The 27,741-nt window shown below is 29.2% G+C and overlaps 1 protein-coding gene across 5 annotated transcripts in view; it reads left to right on the top strand.

Moving 5' to 3' along the window:
• The window catches only part of LOC107451476 (uncharacterized), a 44,894-nt gene that overhangs the window by 8,875 nt on the left and 8,278 nt on the right, over window positions 1-27,741 (top strand). For 4 of the 5 annotated variants that reach the window (XM_016067587.3, XM_016067588.3, XM_016067590.3 and 1 more), the window contains 11 exons: window positions 5,113-5,247; window positions 6,809-6,892; window positions 7,436-7,535; window positions 12,002-12,253; window positions 13,178-13,279; window positions 14,852-15,026; window positions 17,667-20,727; window positions 22,019-22,074; window positions 23,397-23,451; window positions 26,398-26,659; window positions 27,136-27,198. In XM_016067587.3, coding sequence (XP_015923073.1) covers window positions 5,113-5,247; window positions 6,809-6,892; window positions 7,436-7,535; window positions 12,002-12,253; window positions 13,178-13,279; window positions 14,852-15,026; window positions 17,667-20,727; window positions 22,019-22,074; window positions 23,397-23,451; window positions 26,398-26,659; window positions 27,136-27,198 — 4,345 coding nt within the window. The remainder of the gene's footprint in view (window positions 1-5,112; window positions 5,248-6,808; window positions 6,893-7,435; window positions 7,536-12,001; window positions 12,254-13,177; window positions 13,280-14,851; window positions 15,027-17,666; window positions 20,728-22,018; window positions 22,075-23,396; window positions 23,452-26,397; window positions 26,660-27,135; window positions 27,199-27,741) is intronic. The other variant, XM_071177206.1, reaches the window with a different exon arrangement.

Here is a 27,741-nt window from a genome sequence, read left to right on the forward strand (position 1 = left end):
AAACTAACTCTGTTTTCAGTTAATTTTAATGTTTAACGTGTTGATTTACATAAATTTCTAAATTAGACAAAGCAAAACAAACAAATAACCAAAGAAGAGAAATTGCAGTGAGCAATTTGAATGTATGATACCTTTAATTATATTTTCTTGCTATTTGTCTCTACAATGCTTTGAATAGCGAGTTGAACTTACTGCTTTCTATGATGCAATTTTAGATTTCTAATCATGGCCAAATCTAATGGCTGAAGCGCACTTGTGCAATTTGCAGGAAAAAGGAGAGCTTTTACATTTTCCGAAATAATTAGTATCGATGGGTGCGCTGGACATTGGTCGATGAATAGCAAAATTTTTCGTTTTTGCCTCTTCATAACATTGTCTAGTTTTTTCAGTCATCTAGTAAAAATTACGGTCGTCATCCAAGCATTCTTGTTGGCACCCTTTTCTGTATCATTCATGTTGGCAAATTCCGCCCTTTTTTAAAATACACAAGAAAAAATAAAAAATTAAATAAACGTGAACAAAATCTAAAAACCGACGTATAACCGATTTTGTGCGTCGTATAAACGATATATTTTTACATTAAAATGAATAGGAATGATTTGGGACCACACTAAAACGTCGTATAAATGTAAACGTCGTATAAGTGATCGTCGTATAAACGATGCTCCACTGTATTTAAGTTGCATTTTGATTTATAAAACAGGGTGGCCACCCTGAAAACCTGGAATTTTCAAGGAATTTTTTTATTGTGGGAAATACCTGAAAAAGTCAGGGAAAATTGGATAAAATCTCAAGGCTCCCGCGTGTCAGGGAGTACATGGAAAACCTGGAATGGTCAGGGAATTTTATTTTAACCCTAAAATGCAGGGAATAGTCAGGGAAAGTTGCAATTTTTTACTGAAACCTGGAAAATTTTTACATCTTACCTGGAACCTGATCAGTCTGAATTTTCTGTAACAGGAATCAGTTATTATTGAGATATAAATTAAATAATACTATCATACAGTTCAATTATTTGTTATAAAAATGTCACATTTTAGTGAAACTTCCAAGTTTCCATCCGCTTTCAATGATATATTTTTTTTTTTGCTTACAAAATCTAATATCAAAGAAAAGTCAAAGAATTAAAGTTTTCTGATTAAAAATTGCATGGTTATATAATAAATAAAATACGGTCTGGATTTTCTTTGAAGTTTTCCTGAGTCAGGGAATTTTCTTTTTGAAATTGTGTGGGAAAGCTAAAACTCTCTTTAAAAATCAGGGAATTTCAAAGAAAAACTGAAATCATCTTCTTTGATTTTCTTAATTTCACAATCTTACTATCCTTTATGCCCGCTTTTTTTGACAGAAAAATTTATTGCCTAACAGTCGAAATATTGCCAACTTCGCAATACTAAAGTATTGCTAAGTTGCAATATGGGATGCAAATTACTATGTATTAGCATTCACCTCTTTGCCTGCTTATGCACGTGCAGGGCCTGATTTACGCATAAGCTAAATAAGCTGTAGCTTGGGACCCCGAGATGGCAAGGGCCCCCAGATCCAACTTTTTCCTTCTTTTTTTAAAGTTTTATTCGGAGCTGGAGCCCTATGAAGCCTAAAATAATTTTTTTTTTCTTTATTACATTGACGAACGCTTTTCAAAATCTAATAGAAGTGTTTACAAGTATAAAATAATTGTTACTTTTTTAACAAAAGAGCAATAAAAAGGCCTTTTGACTGATGAAAATATCCTGTAGCTTTCGTAGCTATCAGTGATGGGAGTAGTCCATGGATCCTTAAAGGCGGTACTCCATGGAGTAGTCAAATAGCCGCCTCAATTTACACTGTGGGAAATGTTTTCAGCTCCTTTAAATTGCTGTGGGCTCTTTTGTCCACAGAAACACCCTTTTTTCTGATTTCTGGGCAAAAAATTTTTAGGGCTGTGGGAGAATCTTGTTTAGGGTCACTCTGTTTCGAGATTTCTGTTGTGTCCCATTGTCGTTAAGGAGCTTCTCGTTTAATTTTAACTTTTCTTTTTTGCAAAATATATGTTTTCCAATTTATTACAAAAGCTTTTTTTCCTTTTAATTATCCTAAATGTTTTAACTAGCTTAATTGTTTAATTTACTTAATTATTGTAATTGATTTTAATTTATTATTTTCCAAATTAATCGTGCATGAATCCGTGAACTCCTTTATTTATTTAAATGGTGGGCCACCATTCAATTCCCTCCTTGACAGGCCCATCTGCCAAAATTCTTGATTTGGTTTATTTTGGATGAAATTGAGATAACAGATGTGGTAATTTTACTTACTACTAATGGACAGAAGCAACATGTGATATTGCTTGATAGAGCATTGAAATCAAGGGATCATCAGCAAAACAAATGTTTAAATATATATGTAAAAAATATTGATCAAACCTCCTGTCTGACCAAATTTTCCATGTATCCCTGAAATATGAATTATGTTTAATTTGTAAAATATGAAATTTCGTACACAAAATTCATTTATTTAGTTAGCTTATGCTTTTATTGCTTATTGATCATACTTGTTTCTATTTTTAACTCCCTGATTTTCGTCGTTATTATGTGCTTAAAGTTAATAGGGCATCCAATTTTTTTTAATTTATAAGGATTTCAAATTTTTAAAGCAAAGTCGAAATAACTTCTTAAAATTGCAAATTGAAACTATTTATAAAATTTTGGCAGATTTGTTTTTATTTTAAATCTGTGCATTTAATTTAATAAAATAAAAACAAATAAAAAATAAGTTTAAAAATATAAATAAATGGCTAGATAAAATATAAAACTGTGTTGTCAATGAAAAGGAACATATCTTTTAAACAATTTGAGTATTAATAAATTATTTAAAAATAAACAATTTTAAAAGGTAGTAAAGTTTTTTGATTTGTTTAAAAGGCAAATTTTGTCCTATCATTTGATCAAGAGACTATTTAATATCTGTTTCTAAGAAGCAGTAGGTCGGGTGTGGGTGTGTGGATGATGTAGGTAAAAGAGGCATACAAAAAAAGCCAATTTAACTTCAGTTAATGCCCTCAATATTATATTTTTAAACTCCTCGCAAAAATGTAGTAAAAAAGTTATACAAATTAATTGTCGCAAACAAATTAATATTAAGTAAGAACGAATCAAAAATGATATCGAAATATGCTGAATCACTAATGAGACAGGCGGGATGAAAGACATCGAAACCAATTTGATTAAATAGAAAAACTAGAAAGTGTTTCAAAAATCCGTGGTATCAGGCTTCAATATTTTTTTTACTGCCGCAAAATTTATCAGGGACAATTCGTTAGATTTCAATACAGGTTTTTCTTTAATTAAATATTAACTAATATTTGTCTTTCCAAGGTTTTTATTCTGTAATAACGAATATCAAGTATCCAAATAACTTCATTTATTAAATTAAAAAAAATAAAAAATAATAATAAATAAATATCCGCAAGGCAGGTGTGTATATTTGGGGCTGATGATTATGAAATCTAACACAAAACTGTGAGATTGCGGGCTCTATTCCAGCTGATGACAGTTTTTAATTTTTATTTCTTAATACTGAAAAATGCATTTCTTATTTTTTTTAAAGTATGCATGTTAAAAACTAATAATTTAACAAGTATTTAAAAAACTAGAAAGCTAAACCCCCTGTTAATTTTGCACCTTATGGTTGCTTCTGATTAATCATTGCAGATTAAGAGGAAAAACGGTTTATTTCTATTTTTTTATTCTACAAAAATTACGATTGAATTTCTATTTACATTTTGAAAATGGCTAAAATTTGGCAAATGAATAAAATTGGTACCTCCTGTAGAGTTATTACCCAGTGAAGATGGACTCAAGGGCACTGAGTTTGAATCCCAGTGTTGACTGGTCGATACGAATTCTACACCCGGCTTACACCAGCCACTGTGCCGAAGTAAAATATCCTCAGTGGTAGACGGATCATAGGTCCCCTTGTTGTCAGACTGACAGTGGAAAGCTTTTGTGGTTTTACTCATCATGTAACTTAAATGCTGGTCAGTTCCATCAAAACGTCCCCCTCCAAGACGAAAATTTCTTCCAATACTTGATCCTGGAGTTCCCTTGTGTTCTGAATTGAGTTTAAAATTAGAAGTCTAATAAGTTGAACATTAGTAGTCGTAAACTCGAAATTGGGTTGGCTGTTCAATGACTATTATAAAATAAACTAATAATTTGGCCGGGATAGCCTGGTTGGCAGGGCGTTGAACTCGTGTTTGTGAGAATTGGATTTCAAATCCAGCCGGCCGAAGAATACCCATATATAAAATGGTGACTGGTGCATGTTAAATCTGCCGTGGTCACAAAGTCCTCTAAGTTCTCACAACAAATCAGTACCTCTGGGTACTGATCCAATTCTCTTGTCTTCTGGATTGAGTTCAAAATTATAAGGTGATTATTCAATATTATACGGAGTTAAACATTTGTAGTCGTAAACTCAAATTAAGTCGGTTGTTCAACGGCGGTTATAAAAAAAAAACTAATTATCAAATTGTATTTTCTTATGTTCTTTCTAACTCCTTTGCTTATTTTAGACACACCTTCATAATTTCATGTTTCTAAGTCATAGAGCAGCAAAGCGAAATGTAACGTTTAAAAAAAAACAATTTAGAAAAAAAAAAAATTCGAAAAAATAAAATAATTTAAAATTCCAAATACATATAATGGTTCTTCTAACATACCAAATCTTTACTCTGTGCTTATGATGTTCTTAAAATGAGTTTCTGTTTTTTTCCTCGTTCAAAAAATATGTGTAATAATAGAAAGGCTCTACATTACAGTCCCATCACAATCAATATATTTAACAATCAAGCAATATTATCAAATTTTTAATAATATGATGATAATATTCAGCAATAAAAAATACGACAGTTTACTTTAGGTGTATAGAAATAGAATTGAACTTAAAAGGGCCCCATCATTTTCAGTAGCTTAGGGCCCCGCCAAGCTTAAATCCGGCCCTGTGCACACACATGGGAATTTGCCTCCTAATTGCCTCTTTTTCCTGCTCACTCCCTAAGGTGTGTTCTGTATAAGGCATGCTAATTTTTCCTTTCTTTAAAATGTTATTTTAGTTCATTTTTTTATTTAGGCTTATGACTTTGATAATAAAGAAAATTTTTTGACTGAGGAGGAAAGAGAAGAAAGAGAGCGCATACAAGCAGAAAATGATATGAAAGCAAGAAAGCGATACAATGATGCTCTGAAAAAAGATCGTATGAAACAAGTATGTCTTAAATTTAAGCAAGTTTGCTCATAAGAATAAACATAAATGTACCTTGTAAGTACTTTTTGAATTATGTGTTAAAATATTGAGCACAAAGCTAGAGGAATTTACAGTTATTGGTTACTTTCTTTTCTTCCATTTTTAAGAAAATTGTTAAAAAAAGGAAAACTTTAACCATGTCAGCTGGAAGATATGCATTTTTAAAAAAAAAAAAAATCAGGTACCGAAACTTTACAAACATTTTTTCTTGATTTTTCAGATTATTTATAACTAAAAATACAACAAAAGAAGCAAAATTTTATACTTAATGAATTATAATATCATATCTTAGTAAATTATAATAATGGCTAAGGGAAAAATGTCTTGGCATAGGCTTGTTGAGAAGGCCAAGGCCCATCCTGGACTGTCGTGCCAATGAGAAGAAGAGAAATTCTCATTTTCTTTGTACACTTTTATTATCTATCGAATTTCGAATGTAAATTGGATGATCCTTTTGTAAATTTTCTTTTTTAAATTGACTTTTTTTTAAACTTTCTACTTTGAACTAACTGGAAAAAATAAAAGTTCAATTCAATATTTAAAAAATTGAAATTCACTGATGTTTTGCACACAGACATGTATTTGGTATTATTGTTGCTGGCAATCTATCACTTTTGTTAGTTAGATCTTAGATGGCACTTTTATAAAATTATGTTGAATTATTTAAAATGGAAAATAAATTAATTGACTAATTTAGAAATGAATGGAAGTAATTTATTTAAATTAAAACTTAATCAAGCCTGAAGTGAAAGAAAATTTTGCACATTATTATAACTTTCACATTTTTCACAATATTATATAGTTTATTAGATAATAAGATAAATCTAATAAAGGAATTATATTATTAATAACGTAAAAAGATTTCTTTTACTCGAAGCTTGATGTAGTTTTAAATCAAGTTAATTCCTTATTATTAGTGACTAGATGAAAAATAATGCTAAAATAATATTTTTTTTAAGGAAATCAAACAAATTTTTTGTACTTAAATATTTTACAGTAGCAGCATTTAAGAACTATTTAACTAACTAGAGTGGTAGACTGCATTAATGCTGTATATTTTGTTTTACTTTCATTAAAACTTTAGTGTATTTTTGTAGCTGTTCTTCCAATAGCAGTATATGACTTCATTAATGTTGATTTTGTTTGGGCAATAATATCATCAGAATAAACAAGAATTTGAACTAGGTGAAGATGATTACTCTGGTATTCATACCAGAATCTTGGATAGACCTTTCCAAGGCTAAATTGAAAAGAAGACAGAGAAGATTAGGTTTAGTAATAGTGTTCAGCAATATAAAATTTTTGGTGCACTTATGAAATTCAACTTTGAAAGTTTAAAACTTTAGAACGGATTTATATGCATGTTTTTCAAATCAGAGCGTCCTCAGATTTAAAATGACTTTAATAAATGATGGCTACTGTAATTTTTTGAAATCTTATTTTCCTATTCGACCCTCTCATGATATCCTTAGTTGATTAAAAAATAAATTTATTGGTATATTTATTATTTTGATTTTTTCAGGAATGTGATGAAGCACTAAGACAGATCCAAAACGCTGAGCTGGCAAACAGGCGTCTACAAGCAAAACATATTTCTTCCAAAGGAGTAAGTTGGAGCATATTTTAAAATGTTTTTTGTTAACATAAAACATTTTTGTTGGTTCTATATTTATTGAATAAATACTGTTTTACAAATGTTAACTTTGAGGTTGATAATGAGAGATAAAACTTAACGTTAAAATTCACAAATATGTTACGGTACTTGAAATAGCATAAAGTATTGATGCTACATTGAAGCACTATGCAGTGTAAAATACAAATCATCACAATTTTTGTTATCTTTTTAATTTATGTTACTTAAGATGCTCCAATGTAGTAACAAGCAAAATTTTATAGTTTTATTTCTGGCCAGTGGCTCTCATATATTGTTTTTGATTATCTTACTTTGTTTCATCTTTACACAAATAATTTTATTAAAATTTCTTCTAAATTTTTTTTCCAAAAATATTTATTATGATATCTTAAAATGTTTTTGTTCACAAATAATTATTTTTTCATAATTTTTTTTTAAAGTAAATATCTTCTCTGTTATTGTGTACAAAAAAGGGAGTTAAAAAACTAATTATTTTTTAACAATTGCATTTTTTAGGGCATTGTACCTTGTTCTGCACCTGACAAACTAAAACATGGTGAAGAACAGGTGAGAATGGAAGATGCGGTTGAAACTATTTATAAAAATAACCCAAAAGGTATGTTTATACAAGTTTGCTAATTTTCTACGCTTTTTAGGAAAATTTCTCCTATTAGTAGCTAAGTTTATGTAATGATTATTAGTTTTGTAAATTTTATTTAAAGTTATTTTACACACAACTACGTGTAAAGGATTTAAAAGTTCTTATGAAGTGCCACTTTGTTCAAGCTCTCTCGTAAGGCTTTTAAAATGTTTACCATTGATCAAAAATTCTGAATGCTTTAGTTTTTAGTTGTCTACGATGCTACAATATATTCTGCAATATAATGTTTCTTTATTATTTTTGTGCTAAATCAAAGTGAATTAAAGTCAATAAATCAAACAGTTCAAAAGTTGAAAGAATTTTTATGCATATAAAATGTACTATTTGCTTCTACTGATTTAAGCATTTAATATTGTTATCAATGCAAGTCACTTTTAAATTTATTATTATTATATTTTTTTGTTGTTGCTGAATTTAATGCATTAAATCTTTGTCGATAAGATAAATAGTTTCAGAGTTAGGAATTTTATTCATGCAAAGTACAGTTCAAAAATCATGCTTTATTTATAATTGCAATCTGTTTAACTGTTATAAATGTTCAAGCCATTTAATATATCTTTAAATAATTGATAACTAAAAAACGGATTGGAAAGAAAATAATTGTAGTTCCTCAGTACTGTAGTTCTTAAATAATTAACAATACACTCTTATTTACGAAACACTTTTTCAGGGGTGCTACGCCTGCGCCATTTGCGACAAACTGAGACAAAACGGCATAACTGTGCCATTTTGCGACATTTAGCTCAGCTTCTGCCAAAGCTGCGCCATTCTGAGACAAAACGTCCAAAATTTGACAAACCTGAATTCAGTTTCAAATATTAATCCACATCAGCGTGAGTCATTGGAGAGCATTTTGCCGTTCACGCCTCCTAAATACGTCATTTAAATGTCAGAAATTTCGTTTGGCAAATCAGCTATTGGAATGCATATAGAATATGTGTTTCGTGTCTACAATTGGATTATGTACAGCAGTGAGTAGCAATCAGTATCGTATGCACGTGATCTTGTAAAAAAAGAGGGTATTCTTCCCTTATTCTATTGGTTATTATCTTACTTTTTTTTCTTCTGTACAGTGCACGTAATTATTCAGGAATGAAAGACTTCCGCAAAAAAGCGGAAATCCGCTTTTTTCTCCCAATTTTTAAAATTTCCGACCATGTTCCAAAAAGTTAAATTTTTAGAGAGTCCAATTAGAGAAACCCTAGCTGCCAGAACGATAGTCGGATTACCGCGACTTCCGCTATAGAGTGGAAAGGAGTCTAAGCGTTTCGTTTCGACCGCCGGTATTTGATTTTTTTTTGTTTGGCTGATTTTCGGAATTTTAAATATTAGGAACTACGCTGGAATATGCTAAAATCGCGATTTTTAATCAGACGATTTTAATATCAATCATCGATTTTCGTATTTAACTTATTTAAAACTTATGTGTTGCGACTTTTTTTACGCTGTTTAAAAATCGTACTAGCAATTCCTATTCACTCAATTTAAAAATTCAATATCGCGATCTGTATTCTCGCGAGTTTAAAATCCAACGTCGCAATTCGTATTCACGCATTTTTAAATCCAATATTGCGATTCGTTATCACGCAGTTGTAATATCAGATCTCGTTTTTCGTATTTGTACGCTATTTAAAAATTACTCATTGCGATTCGTATTCACGTGATCTAAAAATTATTCATCGTGATTCTTATTTACGCAATTTAAAAATTCAATATCGCTATTTGTATTTTCGCGTTTTTAAAATCCAACAGCGCTATTCTTATTCACGTGATTTTAAAATTCAAAATCGTGATTCATATTCACGCGATTTTAAAATCCAAAATCGTGATTTGTATTTTCGTGTTTTTAAAATCCAACAGCGTGATTCATATTCACATGATTTTATAATCCAAAATCGCGATTCATATTCACGCGATTTTAAAATCCAACCGCACGATTCATATTCACGTGATTTTAAAATCCGATATCGTGATTCATATTCACTTGATTTTAAAATCAAAAATCGCGATTCATGTTCACTCGATTTTAAAATCCAATATCGTGATTCATATTCACGCGATTTTGAAATCCAATATCGCGATTCATATTCACGCGATTTTAAAATCCAAAATCGCGATTCATATTCACGCGATTTTAAAATCCAATATCGTGATTCATATTCACGCGATTTTAAAATCCAATATCGTGATTCGTATTCACGCGATTTTAAAATCCAATATCGTGATTCATATTCACGCGATTTTAAAATCCAATATCGCGATTCATATTCACGCGATTTTAAAACCCAATATCGCAATTCATATTCACGCGATTTTAAAATCCAGTATCGTGATTCTAGAAAGAAGTAGAATTAAGTTTTTTCTTGAATTAGTTACTGTAAAGATGTGATATATTTTTCTACAGTTGTTGCATTTAAACGATTACTAAGTGCATTCATAATTACATTTTATGATTGTATATTTAGCTATATAAATTAAAAGAACATAGTCAACTAACTGATCTTGTGAATGCAAGAAAGTTTCAATCTACTAGTCAATGCCAACTAAAAAGTTTACTTTTATACTTAATAAGGGATGCAAGTCATTTTAAAAAGAAAAGTATATTTATATGTGTCTTTTTAAATTGTTTATAATAGTTTTTATATATTTCTGTTTGTTATAAAAATGTTATATATGCTAATTTTTGGCTATGAAGTGCTCCCTAAAATTTTCTTGAAAAATTCCTACCTAAAATATTTCAAAATTTCACTGCACCGACTGAATTCTATCAAAGAGTGGTTTTTTTGTGTTATTTACATTTTCTTAAACTCTCATTATTTAATTACTGAATTTCTCTTTTAATTATTGAAATCTGTAGACCTTCCATTGTAACTGAATAGTTATATATTTTGAGATGAAATTTGAGCTCAAAATAAAATGGGTATTTTCCCCTTTGAATTACCAAAACTAAATAGATATTTCTTTTTAGAAAGGTTACACCATTATATTTTAAATAATAAGAAAGTTAAAATTTACTTTGTAAAATTCTGGAACAGATACTATTCATTGGCATAAATGATAAATGCAATATATATGAAAACAACAGAGTTCTCAAAGCAATTTTGTGGACTCTTATAATCAATCATATGCAGGTTTTTTAAAATCCTAGCAATAGTGAATGTATGTATAATTGTAGTACTCCTAGTATGCTATTAATGGTTTTATTGATCCTGAAAATTATCTTTATATTGTTATCAAACTGATTAATAGTCATTTTAGCTGAGATAAACTGAGTCAAAAAATAATTTTAGCTGAGACAAACTGAGCCAAAAAGAGATTTTAACTGAGACGAAATGCAATTTCTGGTGAGACAATTTGATATTTTGCGAGTAGCACCCCTGCTTTTTTGAAAAATTAGTCACATTGATGAATGTGTGGTTTTATTAGCTTCAGCATAAAGAATATGTAAAAAACTATACTTTACTTGTCCAGAGTTGCCACTTCACAGGGAAAAACTGGAAAATACAGGGAATTTTAATTTTTTCTTTACAAACTGGGAAAATACAGGGAATTTTGTTTCTCATTTTTGTCTTTTAAAAAATGGTGACCACTCAAAGCGGGTATGGGATATTTAACCATGGAATTTTAACTATACTAAACTATTTTATTTAATATAGCATTATGTAAATGTGTTCAGCTGTTTTTCCAGCAATTGAAACTAATAAATATAGTGAGCCCAATATAGCTCACACAAGAGCACAGTAATTGTTGTTTCCTCTTAATATATTGTGTATAATATGTACAGGGAATTTTTTTTCCTTCCAGATTTGAGTGGCAACCCTGTTGTCTAAATAGCAATATCAAATGTATAAACTACTAGTCAAACATTGTGCATGTTATGCTTAAAACTACCAATTTCTACACTTATGGTACATTGTGCATGTTATGCTTAAAACTACCAATTTCTACACTTATGGTTCTATCATCTCATAATACTAAAGAAATATTGTGAGATAATTGAACCATAAGTGTTTTGTAAATCAGAGTGTTATTGTTAATGAACTATAGTACTGAGGAACTACAATTATTTTCTTTCCAATCTCTTTTTTAGTTATCACTTATTTAATGATATATTAAATGGCTTATAACAGTCAAACAGATTGCAATTATGAATTGTTTAAAAAATTGTTTTAATGTTTGATATTTCTCTTTGAAAAAGAGTTTCTTCTATTTCTTTCGCTGGAGTTGGAGGAAACTTATTTCTTCTCGGGCAGCTTTTATACTGTAGTAGAAACTTTCCATTTCTGGTCATGGTTATCTGTTAATTGCATTAATTCTTCAAGACAAAACAAGTTTATCCATTCATTTCACTACTGGATGTAATGTTTAATTGTAAAGGATTTATATATTTTTTGCTAACTAATTTTTTTCTACATGTTTAGAACACGCCATTGAAGATTTAGAAGGATATGAAGATCAGTGGGAGCAAAAATATAGAGAAGTTGATTCAAACAGACTGGTTGATTGCATTCCACGATACGTGAGAGATAACTACTCTTATTTGTTGGAAGATGAGTCTGCATTCCGCTGTGGTAATCGTTTTTCAGGCTTTGATGATAGCTATGATCAACTAAATACAGCATATATTGCTTCACCACCTGCTACTGGTGGTACTGCTGATGGAATTGCTTCTAGTTAGTATCCAACACTCATAAAAATAGTTATAAAAAATTTCCTTTATTTGCACTAGTATCTAATCCATAGTATAAAACTGTTCTTTGGAATTAAAATAAAAATCTTGTTTTTTTTAAAAATGTTTTTCATATTTTTACATTTGTTGTATTCTTGAAATTCACATTTAAATTAAAAATTTTTACATTTGGATCTATAAATACTTTGATCTTTATGTTCTTTTCAGTATAGATTTATTTGTTTGAACATATAATATTTATCAGTGTATACTTATAACATCTGTCAAGTTTATTTGCTTTTGTGTTTATTTTATGTTTACATATTATTCACGCATCTTTTTTTAAAAAATATTTTTTTTCTATTCCTTAAAAAAAAAAAATTTTATACAGTTATTTTCATAAAATTTCTTAAAAGAAGAGAAAATAAAAACTTTATTTCGAGGCATAATATTCTTCCGACTTTTGGAGGAATTTCGAACTTTCTAAACTTAAGAAAATTTTCAGAGAGTAAATATCAAAAGAAAATGCTATGTTAAATGTCTATTCATCTATGTTTCTACATTATTTTGTTTTACTGTGTTTTATTTTTTTTGTTCATAATTTATGAATAAAGCCTAACAGTTTGTTGGACTGTCAATGTACACATAAAGTAAAAGTTTTAATAAGTATGAATATAATATAATTTTTTAGAAAAAAGATTGTTTCATAAAATTTTTTATTAAATTTTTTCATTATTTGAGTTTATAGGTACTTTTAGACTTTTTGTTCTTTTCCCATCTCATGTCTCTATTTAGAATAAAAATCATAATTTTTAACTAAATAAAAGTGTGATAAAAAGTATTAAAAAATAGTTTAGAGCTGCCTGTTATTTTACTTATTTTTAAACTTGTGAAGAAAAATATTTGAATGAATATGAATTAATTGCAGGTGAAGAGCTACAGACTATTATAAATGAACTGGATAAAATGAGGGCTGAAAGAAAGGAACTGTATGAAGCAGAATTTATGCACTTTCTTGAAGAAAGCCAAAGTAAAAATTATTTCAGCTCTAATATATTTATAATTGGAACTATAATTTTATTACAGTTTTACTATAAATCTTATAATAATAGCGTTATTTTTTTCATTAGAATTATTTATCCATTCTAATTGGAATTTTTTTTTTAATTTGGATATTTATATTATCTTGAAATTATTTATCCCTGTATTTCATAATATTCCTATTAATCCATAATTTTCTTTTAAATCAAATTAATTAAAAAAAATTGCATTTTTCAAATTTATACATATTTTAAAATTTAAATATACATTTTTGTAATTTCCATAGAAGAGTTTTTTTTTTATTAAGTATCAAATTAGATTATAATATAGTTCGTCAGAAAATAAAAATTAAAGATAAATCATGTAAAAGCAAAATTTCAAAAATTTATCTTGGCTACATTATGCTTCATTTTATGACAAAGTTTATATACTGCAAGGTTAAGCACAGCAGTTTTTCATGCATAGGATACCAAAGAGGAGCAACTGTTTCCTTTCCCTTTTTAAGTTATATCTATAAGGAATTTAATTTTATAGTTTTGATTAAAATCAAGATAAGTTATTTGATATCTTAAAAGCAGTGAGACTATTAGTTTTTATCAAAGATTAGAAATTAAATAAAAGGACGTAAAAAAAATCCTACGAAAAAACTTGCAGACATTTTTGAGGAAAAATTTTTTTTCTTCCATCTTACTATTTCATTATTTTAAAATGTAAGAATCTTAGTATATGAACTTGCTGAACTCCTAAATATGCCTCAAATGAAGCAAGAATCTTGTTGTGGCTCCTGAAAATTGTAAATTTATTTATTGTATGGTAATTTTGTTGTTTTGTTAAAAATGAACTATTATTTTGCTCCTAAAATAATCTGTGAATCTTGAAGTTATTTAAAGAGATTCAACATTGTGTGTTATTAGGCTTTGTTAAGGGTGTTTTGTTATATTGTTATAAAAGTAAAGAACTGAGAGTTTGTTGTTGATCTGAGAGAAGGGATGGGTGCTGCTCTTTCATTTGAGTGATGAATTTTTGTCTTTAAAAAAAAAGTTTTTTTTTTTCCCTTAAAAAGTTCTTTTTTTTAATCAAATTTGGTTAACTTTTGTTTAAAATAAAAACTCCTAGTTTTCATTTACAGTCTCCATTATCTAAAAATATGCAACATTGTGTTGCATTTTATTATTAGAGTGTAGCGAATTCTTTTAGTGATTATTATTAATTTAATAAGTTGTGAAAGTAGTAATTGTATGTAACACGCAAGTCTTTTGATAGCATTATTTTTTATACGCTACAAATCTTAATCTTTTAAAAATAAGTGTTGCATTTTGTTTCTTATTTTAGTTTAAAGACTATACATTTATACCTTATTTTTAAATTGATTGATTTTCAGATTGATTGATTTTCAGATTGATTTCAGTAAACTACATTATGTAATTTTCATTTTATCATTATTCTCTATTTGTTATCCTTTTCCAATTTGTACAGTCGTGGTTAGTATTTCAATTTTTATCATATTAGCCGTTTAAATTATAACTAATTCATTTGTAAATGTGTGTGTTTTATTTTGCAGATCAAGTAAAGCCTACTGTAGCAGATAAAGCTATTGAAGTTCAAACTCTAAAACAACCAACTGAAGATAAAAGTGTAGAAATTTGTAATATACCCTTGCAGGAAGACAAACCATCAACATCAGTGAGTGTTCAAGTGGATCTCTTAAGGGGTGGAATTATGGATTTTCAAAGAAGGTGCATAATTTTCTGTCATAATTATAATTAATGTGTGAAATGAGTTTAGGAAATATTTTTTTTGACAAAATGTTATAAACACCATTCTACCTATACTATTGTATAAGAGTTTACTTTTGAGAATTTATTTTATTTGAAAATATAACGTTGCTTTTTGTTTACCGTAATATGTTCATGTAAGGATTGTAAAATTTAAAATTTTCACTGCGAATCATTGAAACTTCTTCCATTTCTCCAGTAACTGTATTCATTTGAATTCCTGTATTTATATTATAGTTCCTAGTATCTATATTATATTTCTCTTGTATCTATGTTGTATTACATTGCGTTTTTCATGATATGACTGGGCAATTTTATTGCTATTGCCTCAGAATTTTATTGCTATTTTGCGGCTAATAATTTGGAAACAATTTGACTACAGGGTTGCTATGCTACCGGGAACGGTCAGGAAAGTTCACATTTTTGATCCATAATAATGTGTAAAAACTCCGGGAGTTAGATTTAGCGAGGGCCAAACGTGCCATCTTTGCGCCAACATTTCCTGTTGAACGCATTTTCTAAGTAAATTTTGTTTCCACCCATCTGGCATGGTGCTAAATTTCCCAGAACCGTAGCATGCCATGGTTTTGTGACTTAAAGAACTTTCATCTGGAAAAGGGTTATTGGTTGTTAGATTCTATAACAGATAGAAGGGTGAACGGACTTCAGATTGTTTATTCTTATTTTTGCATCAGAAATTTATTGTGATGAATATTGTTTTATAATCTCTTACCAATCTTTAATGTTTTTATTGTAAATTTCCTTTATGCTCTATCACTTGATTAATGAATTTATTTAAATTTGTTATTAAGAACTTACGGAATTTTTGGGGATGGCTGCTCCACTTGGAATTTATAAAGCATTCATGATGATTCCATCATAATTTTGTTGTTTGATGGTAATTTTATTAGCAGTTATTTTTTTCGTCTCCTTTAACATTATTTTTCTAATTTTGATATTTTTAATACAAAGTTCTTACAATGTTTGAATTTCGATTTTGAGTTATGACTTTCTAATGAGTTTGATTTGTGGCGATTCTATCGTAATTTGACATTGTTTGATAGTTTTTTCGACTGTTATTTATTATTTTTTCAGCCCTTTTCACTTAGTTTTTCAAATTCCAATATTTTTAGTACAATGTTATTATGACATGAGAATCTTGATTTCAAATTATCTCTTTCTGACGTGTTTGATTTGTTACGATTCCATCTTAATCTCACAATGTTTGGTGATAGTTTTTTCCACTGTTATTTATCATTTTCTGAGCTCTTTTCTCACTGAATTGCTGATATTTTTATTTCTATGTCGACGACATTCGAATTTAAATTATCACTCTTTGACATGTTCGATTCGGGGTAATTCCATCGTAACTTCACATTGGTGGATTAAAATTTTTTCTTCCTTTTCCACAAGGTTTTCCAAACTCCAATATTTTTAACGTGCTATTACAAGCGGATTTTGAATTCGAGTGTTGACTCGTTCGATTCGTGAAAAGGCTGTAATAAAACACGTCATTTCCAACCATTTTTTCAGAGTATCCAACAGGGAAGAGTTTTATCTGATTATTGTTATAAAGTGAAATTTTGTGAAAGCTTCATTTTTACAAATTTGAATTTCGGGAAGGGGCAGTTCTTTAAAAATTAAAAATTTATAAAGGAGCCTTTTTTTAGTAAATTTTTTTTTTTTTGTAGTTTAGTGCTTTTAATAAATCTTTGGTTTAGCTTCCATTAAATGAATAACATCAATTAACTTATATATTTGCTAGTTTAGTTTTGGTACTTATAATTAAAATAATTTTCTTTTTATTAATTTCACAGTTTTACCATTGTAATTTATATTTTTTATTGATATATCCGTCTTATTTATGATTCATTTTTCAAAAATAGTAAATATTAACTTATTGCATTATTATAGTTTTTCTTCGTTTCTTTTTCTCTTTTTATTCTCAAAAACATTTGTCCTTTGATTAAATATGATTTAATTTTAATTATATACAGATTATTTGTATAATGTTTTTTTTATTTAGTTTTTTTATATATTTTATTTAGTTTTTTTTATTATTTTTCTTATGATGACTTAATTGTTGAAAAGTTGCTCTTTTATTTTATTTTTTGTCTTCTTGCAAGTTTGTTTCATATTTTAGGAAAATTTAGTCAAATTAAATATCTAGTTTTAAAATTTCTTGGATGAAAAATAAATTTTACTCTTTTTTTTATTGCAAAATTGATCATTTAAAATTTTAAATAAATCATTGCATAATATTTCTATTGAACATGTTTCAGTTAAAAAAAAATTTTTTTTGAAAACTGGATTGTCAAAAAATTTAAATCTTTTGTAACCTCGAATTAGTGGCTCTTCATTTAGAAATTTTAATGTAATTAAAGTTTATCAAAATTAATTTAAAAGGTTGATAAAATTTGCTGTGCTAGTTATGTAGCTTTTGTTAATTTTTTGTGGGAAGGCAGTTTGTCAAACATGGTTCAGTCTAATGTTGTATTTGGTCTCTGGGCTGCAGATTATGTACCACTATCAAACATTTTTCTGTTATTAAACATTTTTATTTTGAACCCATAGAATCATTTTGTTGTTTTTCTCTTTTAGGAATTTAGGGTCCAAACTTATGTCGCATGAAAACGGTTTGGGCAAGTACTCGGTGGATCGTGAACGGACTCTGTTGGAAAACAATCAATCAAGTTCTCACTCAGAAAACTGGTCTTCAACTAGTTACTTTTCTCTTCCTTCTAATCATGGTATGCCAAGTTTATCTAGACCCAGAGATCCTCTTTATGCTACCACTTCTACTAAGGTGCTTACACCCCCTAAAGATTGCATTCCTTTATCAAAAGCACCTATAGAATTGGACACCACCTCAAAACCTGATGCTGTACTATTCCCAAAGGAAAAGGTATCTCCCACTAAAAAGTTGGACCAAACGAAAGTCTCGCCCACGACCGAGAAACCAGATGGGCGGCAGATTCTTGACCAATCATTGAGAAAATCGAAACTTGCTTATTATGTCAAAAAAGTAGCTGATAAATACCTAGAAAATAATTACATAAAAGCATCTACACCATGTACTTCTCGTGATGTTGATGACGCAGTGACTAGAAGTGACCGACTGAGCTCCTCTTTTTATCAGAAGAGAATGGAAGAAGCAAAAGCAAGTTCATCTGCTGGGATATCACAAGAAGAAAGTCCAAAACTTCTTGATCGATCTTCTTTTGAGGGCTCAGTGAGTTTAGAATCATCATCACCAGAAAATCCTAGAGTGCCTATGTCTCTTTACTGGGGTGGACTGCCATATCAGAGAGAAGAAAATAGTGTAAAAACTGACCAAGAATTTTATTTTAAATCTACAAATGTCATTACACCTCCCACGAAAGCTGCAAATGACAAAGTATCCCGTGATCCCCATAGGTTTCGTGATTTAAGTACAATTCTTGAAATCGATTCGGCTTATACGAACGATACAGTTCCTTCTTTTATTGACCTGAGTTCATCTTTCAAAAAGTTGAGTACAGGTGGCAGAGATCGCGTTCGAGATAGAAAATGTCCTGAAGATATGGATGTTTCACCTGTCAGTCTCCTAGAGCCACCCTCTTCCAAAATATCGGAATTAGCTAAGAGTATAAAATTTGTTTCAGATACAACTGATTCAAAAAGAATCAGAGAGTCATTACCCATAGTTTCTGGAACTCTTGAAGATCTTCAAACTCCTAAATCGAATATAGAAACATCAACTCCGAGGCATCCACCATCTTTAACACGGATTGGTAGAGAATTACATGAGCACAGAACTATAACAACTGAATCTGGCATGTCATCACTTCTCGCGGCTTCTCAGAGAACACCTTACTCGTCTAGTTTTCAAGATTCCTATAGAAGACCTCCATATTTGACTGATGTAGACACTCTGCCAAAATATTTCGAAGATGTAAGCACTGTGAAACAAAGTAATAGATTTATAAAATACCATGGTGGCTTTGAAATGACACCTTTTAAGTCAAGCTATATGGACGCTCCATCATTTCCCCCTAAACTTCCAATTGAAGATAAAGAAATAGCTCCCAAAAACCATGGCTCCAAGCAAGTCGTTTCACCTGATAGCAGTGGTGGAAGTTTCAAACCTGCCTCACCTTACATATCTTCAAGTCATTCTCCTCGAGATGGCATTCTTGATAAAGTAGATGCATTATTGGAAAAACAATATGAAAGCAGTAGTGGGAGTTTCAAGGCACCTCGCTCCTATATATCTTCATCCACACAGTCTCCTCAAGAGGACAAAGTTGCCATGTCACGTGAAAAATATGCTCATAAAAAATTGACTCATGCATGCGATCAAAACATATCAGACAGTTCAAGTAGTATGAAGCCCCCCACACACTTCTCTTATTCATCTAGCAATGAGCAAAGCAGTCATTCACAAGAAAGAATTGTTCCGAGACCCATTCCTGATTCATCAAAAAAGCTTCAAAGAAGGATCCCATCTGGCACAGTGACAGAGGAAGATAGTGCTGAAAGTTTTACTAATATCACACCTGGGTCTTACATATCTAGCCCTGCAACTTCTGGACCACATAGTCCTTTTAAATCTAGAGGTGGTGAAGTTATGGATGAAAATATTAAATATCAGCATGAGTCAATTTATTCAGAGGATTCCAGTGAGACATTTAAGAGCCCGGAGTATCCAAGATCGGGTAATCTTAACACTCGCATTTCAGTACCCTTGTTAGAAGAAACCCTTTCCCTCCATTCTTTACATTCTAATAACAGTTCTGCCTCATCTAAAAGTAGCCTTTTAGACCCACTTTTGAATGTACTTCATAAATTTCGTGTGACAACTGATGCAAAATATCTGTTTTCTGACTTAAATCCTGATATGGAATCGCCAAGTGATCCACATTATTTTCAGTACAATTTTTCAATGGGTGATGGGTCTCATTTTAAACAGAATCAGATAGGGGAAATTATAGCTGATGCAGCACGTAATGCGAATAAACTTACTTTCGCTAAAAGTGGTTTGGTTGAAAAAGAAAACCATGCCCAGAAATCAACGGAGGTAGTATCACAAGATTGTGCAAAAAGTTGTGGTTCGGGTTTTTTTGTGCCCCAGCTCCATGAAAAAGATTTGCAATCGGTTGAAAATAGTGAAGCAAACTCATACAAAATTAAGTCGTCTCAGTCTGAAGGATTTGATGCACAACTGAGACATAACAATTATTTGGATTCTAAAGATAAAAAAAGTACAAAATTTCTGTTGAACTCAAAAAATGCTGCTGAGTTATGTATTGAAGATAAAATTGCAGTAAACAGAGCTTTTGAAGATGGTGCCAAAAAGTGTGGTTCAGATTTTTTTGTACCACAGCTTGAAGGAATAGAAATACATTTAGATGCACCTTGTAATAAAAACCGTGGGAAAATTATGGCTGTACCTTGCCAGTCTGCTGAATTTGTTCCAAAACTGTCACCTGGTGACTTTCCAGATTCTAAAATTGCTGAAAGCACAAGCCCAAATTCCAAAAATGTGGTATCAAATGGAAAGGATTGTCATTTGAGTAACTGCAATGGATCTAAAAATAAATTAGAGACATTAGTTTTGACTTTGAATGATAAATTTCACTACCCAACCAGAAATAATTCATCTGCTGATAAAACTAAAGAGGTATGTTCTTGAAAATATTTTATTGAAGCTATATAAAGTTTATTCTTTGCACACTTAAGATGTTTAGCTCTTACTTTAAGATGGTTGCAAGCAAAGTGGGATTCATTATGGACCCACAATTTTCAATTATTGTCCGTAAGTGTTATTTTATAAAGTTTCCTTAGTAGGTGTTTGTAACCCTTTTTTTTATAATTTTACAGCTTAAAAAAATATATATATATTTCAAAATTTAAAGCTTTGTGTTTATGCAAGACCAATCACAAAATTGACTCCACCTCGTAATTTTTCAGAAATTTTCTTCTTTTGTTATCTGTCAATACTACTTTAAGAGTATACTATTTTCAGAAATCAAAAAAAGGAGAAAAAAATGGTTGCTAATAAATAATAGTGAAGCCGCGATAGCATGGTTGGTAGGACGTTGGCCCTATAACTAAAAGGTTGTAAGTTCAATCCTCGCCTGCCAAACACTCCACTCCTCATGTTGTAAATGGTGACTGGTGCACGTTAAATCTGTCGACTCATTAAGTCCTCCATGTTCCCAAAACATATCAATACCTCTAGAGGTACTGAATTAGATATTGATCGTTCTCAGGTTCAGGCCAAAATTTCAGTCTGTGGATAAATAAATGTGGCCGCCCTATAAACAGGTTGTGATGTATGTTTAGCTGAAATCTTATTCTTGGTTATTGATAGCGTCACTGAAAAACAAGAAATGCACCCTCCATTTTAAATTCGCTTGGCTTCACCAAGCAGACTTGCTGACATTAGAAACAACAATAAGGAAACCGAAACTGAAAAACATTTATTTGAGATAATATGAAATTAAAATAGAGCCCGTAACAGACTCTACTTGGTTGTGCTAAGTATAATTTAGTATCTGTTTACATGATTTCAATGATGTAAATATTTATTTTAATAAATTATTTGGATTTGTTAGTTTGCTATAAATGTTTATTTAAAATTGTAATTGAAATATTATGATATGTGAATATTAATCATTTATATTCTCAACAATCATTAATAATCTCATAAATTATTAATATTCTCATATCATGGATAGTCACTAATAGGTATTTGTTATTAAATCATTTGAATTGGTTTCTTAAACTGCTATAAATGGAAAATATAAATACCAAACTATTCAGTAAACTGATTAATTATAATTGTAGGCAGAAATGAAAAATTTAACCACAATTAATATATAGGATCTGTTTTTCTGTTCCTAGTATTTTTTTTTGTCATTTAAAATTATTGTAAAATAATTTTTAATACTATAATTCTTCAATTTCAGAATTTGTCATCAAAAATTCTTAAAAACATTATTCAACATCACGTTATTCCTATCAGGTTAGTATCAGATTTTCTCATTAAATATAAATAAATTTTTCTAAACAATTTAAAAGTTTTTATAGTTATCATATCTATAAAAACTTTTTAACTGTAATAATATAACTGTTATATCTATTTTATACAGATTTCAATTTAATTTATTAAATATTTTGTTGTGTGTTCCAAATTACTTAAAATTTATATAAATATATCATTCAGAGAATGAACAATAATCTGTTTCATTTTGTAAGAATTGTTCCTATTTTGAGAATTGAATATTCATTTTGGTTTTAAAAAAAAAGATTTTAGTTCACCTGTCCCTCCCCACCAGTGTGACCTAGTAATCTTTCCCCCTTTTACCTCATTTCGTTTTTGCCCCAGACTAAGATTATGACATTGTTTCATTAAGTTATCTGGGTATGATTTCATAATTATGATTATTGTTATGATGTTAGTTTCACTCAATATAGTGATTTTGTGCTCTGGTGGCGTAAATGTTTAATTTTCCCCCATCCTTTTTTAAAAAATTAAGGTTATTTATAATAAAAGAAAGGGTAATTAATTGTGCTATATAGACTAAAGCAAAAACATCATAAATGAAGCTCAAATTAGTGTTTATTAATTTTTGCTTTCTTCACCTTTTTGCTATTGTAAGCTTATATGTACGGTAGAGTCTCGATAATTCTAGGTGGAGAGTACCAAGACTACCTCAAACTTTCAGAAACTCGAATTTTTTAAAACTCAAAATTTAATAAATATTTCCATGAAAAGAAACAAAGCTATTTTTAAATTTTAGTATTTAGTTGAAAAATATATTATATTTAAAGAAAATATAATTACATTAGAGGATCAGGGAACATTTACTACATTAAACCAAGTTACAATATTCATTATTACTACATCAGGTTAATTTTACTTAAAAATAATTGTCTAATGTTTTTTGTTCAAACACACTATTTATATATTTTAGAGTGTTAAACACACAATGTCGTTTTTCAACATTTAATTGTAGTAATAGTCATATAATCAATTGTAATAATTGTTCCACGTGTTGTGTGTGTGTTTGTCATTATTTGAGAGCAAGACTACCTTTCCCCCCCATAGCTCGGACAATTGGGAAACTCGAACAGCCGAGACTTGAACTATTGAGACTACTGTATTGGATAAAGTACATAGCTAGTGGCAAAATGCTCTACTAGTTATTTGAGCTTTAAAATTGCCGTTTTTGTATATAAATTCTTTAACAGAGGATCAGAATTTGTCACATTGGTCTAACTCTAGAAAATTTTATAGTTATTGAAATAATGTTATTGGTGATTATGATTTTTGTGCACTTCTAGTTACAACTCAAGTTACCAGTCAACTGCAAGAAAAACATTTGAAGAAATAACTGAAGTAAATAACATTTTTTTTTAAAAATATTTATTGAAAGCATTTAAATCATTTCTTAAACATGTTTTTAAAGTTTACAACTGTACTGTGTGATTTAGTTGCTTAAATTAAAATTTTTTATCTGCCTAAAAAATGTATTTAATAATAAATAATTATAATAGATATAATTAAGTATTATATTCTTGAATTTAATTTAAAATATTATATTATAAATGGTTAGTGCATTGATGCTAATGAACAATTTCTATGATACCATATATTGTCGGTAGTGTCATATATATAACCAGCTTCAAATTATAACTAGTTTGCCTGGAAAGTTAAAACGGCCAGTACGCCATGCTGTTTGGTATTGCCATCATCATGCATAAACTTCTGAATTATTTGTTCATCTTTTGATTGCTTTGCTAGTGTAAAACTAAATATGCTGTTTTCCTATCTAATGCCATTGAAACAATTGGTTTGTTATGAAAAGTGGAATGCCAAAGGAAATGCAGTTATCTTGTTATTGAATTGCCTGATAGTAAATTTTATTAAATTTCAGGTAGATTTTCAGTTAGTAGTAGATTCTGAAAAAAATGAGGTAGATATTCATAAAGTGATCTGACAAGTATGTTGAAACACGTTGGGAAATGTCGTTCTAGTGTATTAAATTGAAGAGATAAAAAAAACTTCAAGTAAATTAGAAAGGAGAAAGTAATTTTAATTTTTTCAGACCTAAATTGCGCATCACTTTTGAAAAGTATGCAGGGAATTTTGTTGATGATAAAAATTTAGTAAGAAAGTAATGCACCCCCTTTTCATTTTAAGTATGTGATTAAAATAATAATAATAAGAAAAAAATAGCATGAATAATTAAATATGTTCTTTTTAATTCACTTGAAAAACAGTTTTTAAAATTTTTATTTTATCATTTAATAAATTTAGACAAATAAAAATAAATTTATGTAACAAAGTGTTTTATTGCAACAGGCAAAGGAGAGTGTAAATGTTTTTATTTATTTTTTATTAAGTTTAATTTTTATTGTTTTAGTTTAGCAGCTCCTAATCTTTTAAATTGTGATTGTGTAATCTTCTAAGAGACCACCAATCATGGAAAATAAACTTTGAAACCCACTAACTATTAAACATACAAGTAAAAAATTTGACAAATAGACATAATGTATGCATTGCGAAAATATATACATAAATACACACACATTGGTTATTATGTAATAGGTGCCTATTTATACACACTTTTCATAGGTATATGCACTTGCTGTCAGAATTGAAAATTACAAAACATTTGATCAAATTTTTGAAATACTCTTGATGAAATTTTTGACGCTTTTTGTCCTCCACAAAAGAGTCAGTATGACAATCTGGATAAATTTTTAAAATAATCTTTATGGAATTTTTGATGCTTTTTGTCTTCTATAAAAGAGTCAGTATGACAATCTGGATCAAAAGTGGATAGTTTTAGCATCAAATTACTCTCAACATTGAAATTATTCCAGTATTTATTTTAAGATTAAAAAAAAAGTAAAAAAACTCATTCCTGCAATCCCTGTGGCAGAATTTTCTTGGGATTTCTGCTACAAACCTCTCTAGCACTAATATCTTTCTGCAAGATGCTTTTAATAATAACAAGTATGCACGTCATTAATTGAATTTGAAGTAACAGAAACGTTGCGTTCACAATAAAAAAAAACTTTTGAATAAAATAATTTAATTTTTAAATGAATATGTAATGTTTTTTTTTAATATATATATATTATTCTAATACAATGGCGAGATTCTTCCATTTTGTACGAAGAAATCACACTAATTATTTCTTTTTTCGCTTTTCGTAAAACATCATCTCATCAAAAAAAAATTAAAAATCTTGTAATCCGTAGCAGTGACTGCTGAAAACAAGATCGACAGCGAAATCACGCTGATCGGACTCTTCAAGGTGGAGGGGGGGTACTAAATGCTTGTTTCGTTTCGAGATTCGGTTGTAATAAATATCGTATTTAAAATATAGGATTTTAAGGACTGTGTGAAATAAATGCCCCCCCCAAAAAAAAATAAAAACGATAGAATCATTGTTTTAAAAATTAAATATTCATAAGCACAATTCGAATTCCCCATATTGTCAGAAATTTATCGGGATACTTAAAAATCATGGGAAAATCAATATCAATAAACTGCCGAAAATACAATCTAAACACTATATGGATTTGTGGTAGTATCGGCATAAAGTGAGAGCGTCAAAAAGAGATTATTTAATAGCGCAATTTAAATTTTATGTGTAGAAATAATATTGACTAAAAAATAACAGAAATTTAAAAAATCCCATGGAATTCAGTAGCATAGCACATGTAATAAAAAGCCGAAAAACGGTGAAATCGTCACAGTAAAAGTAAATAATTGGCTTAAGTTTCGAGTATAATTAAATTATATAAAAAACATCCAGATTTGTTTCTTTTAAAAATATGAAAATAGAGCGTTGAATAACAAGAATATTGGCGCATAATAAGCATGTCGAAAGAATGATTTCTGGAGGGGAAAAAATCGTTCAACATTTCTGCAGAAAAGAAATTTCTTTCTTAATTATTCTATATTTTTCATTCTTAAATTAGAATAGAAAAATCAGAAACATTTCTTTCCTCTCTGATGTGCTAAAAAGGCATCTTTTAAATATAATTTTAGAGAAAAAAAAATTTCTGCCGAAAAGAAAACCAAAATTCCTTACTTCCTAACAGAAAATTCTTTCTGCAAGAACTCAGCAACATTCTGCGACAATATCGCTGTGTCGCCGCGATTCTGTCATGGGGCCTGCAATAAGGTTCTGGGCTGATCTTCTGCCTATGGGTTGGTGGTTGCTACTGTAATTGTTAGAATTAAGTTGAATCTGCAAATCTTAAGTGATTATTTTTGAACATATATCATTTTTATTTAAAATTATAAATATATTTTCTTTTTGCTCAGGAGACTGGAATAATGGAAGAACCTGAACTCACCCTTATGAAATCTGAAATGACGCTTAGATTAGAATCTCCTGAAAAAGAAAAATTGTGTTTCGGTCAGAAGCGAATCCTAGAATCTGTCGAAGAACACCCAGAATCACTGACAGAGCACATTGGAACTCCAGAACAAGTATTTTTCTCTGGTCCTGTTTACAGTGATTCACCATCTCTCATTTCGTTTATGAGGCACGAGATTAGTTGTTTGTCTGATGATACGTTAGAAGGTAATACTTAATACATAGTTTCATCTATTGTTTTTTTTTTTTAAACTAATTTGAGAATTATATAAAAAAAGGGCTTATTTATACATATAATCTATTTGTGTTATATTTTATGAGAAATTTTTTTTTTGATGCATAAGGATGATATTGACAATTATACTTGAATTAAAAGACTAAACATGGGAATTAGTATTACAGTTTTGTAAATTTCTGAAAATTTTTTTGCTGATTGTGAGTCTTTAGTTTTGATGGGTTGCATCTTACTCCTAATTTAAAAATTTTAAGGGATTTTATCCACTCTTACAAACTCCCATGTTGTCATTCAGTTGTACATAATGATAGAGAGTATATATTTTAATTAATTGTGTTTTTTTAAATAAAAAATAGATCAATTTTAGTTTTTGTGCACTAATCTTTTCTATTACCTATTTCTATTTATTAGCGCTTTTTCAACTATGTATAACAACTTATGTTTTTAGCATCTCCTATGCCTCAAACACCAGAGACTGCATCAATACCTTTAAAAAGTGCTGAAAGGAAAGGTATAGTTGGAAAAACTTTTTTTTTTTTGGATCTCTTATTCGTGTATTATGTAATATAATATTCATGATTTTTTCTGTGTGCGTGTTTAATGATCTAAATCAGTTTCAATGAGAAAATAAAGTAATACTTTTTGGAGTTACGATATTTTTAAAAATCAATTCGCAGCAGTTTTTTAGAAACTATTTATTTAAAAGCACTGATAAAATGTTTATTTTGTGTAAAAATTGAGAGTTTTAGCAAACATTAGCAATTTATCATAACTAAAATTGTTGATTTTGATTAGAGATTTTGAAATTCAAATCATATTGAAAAACCAAATAAACTGCTATGAATAAGTAGCTTTAGATTCTTAGCAAAATTTAAAAGGAAAGTTTAAGAATTGTTTCAGCAGTATTTATAATTAGTTTATTATTGAAGGAAATTTTTTTAAGCAACATAAATTACTTATTTTCTATATCCTGAGACTGACAATTCAAACTGCAAATTTCTGTCCATAGCTTTCATATATGTATATGATACCTATATTATAGGATATATATATA

The sequence above is a fragment of the Parasteatoda tepidariorum genome, chromosome 1, assembly GCF_043381705.1.
Source record: "Parasteatoda tepidariorum isolate YZ-2023 chromosome 1, CAS_Ptep_4.0, whole genome shotgun sequence".
Lineage (NCBI taxonomy): Eukaryota > Metazoa > Arthropoda > Arachnida > Araneae > Theridiidae > Parasteatoda > Parasteatoda tepidariorum.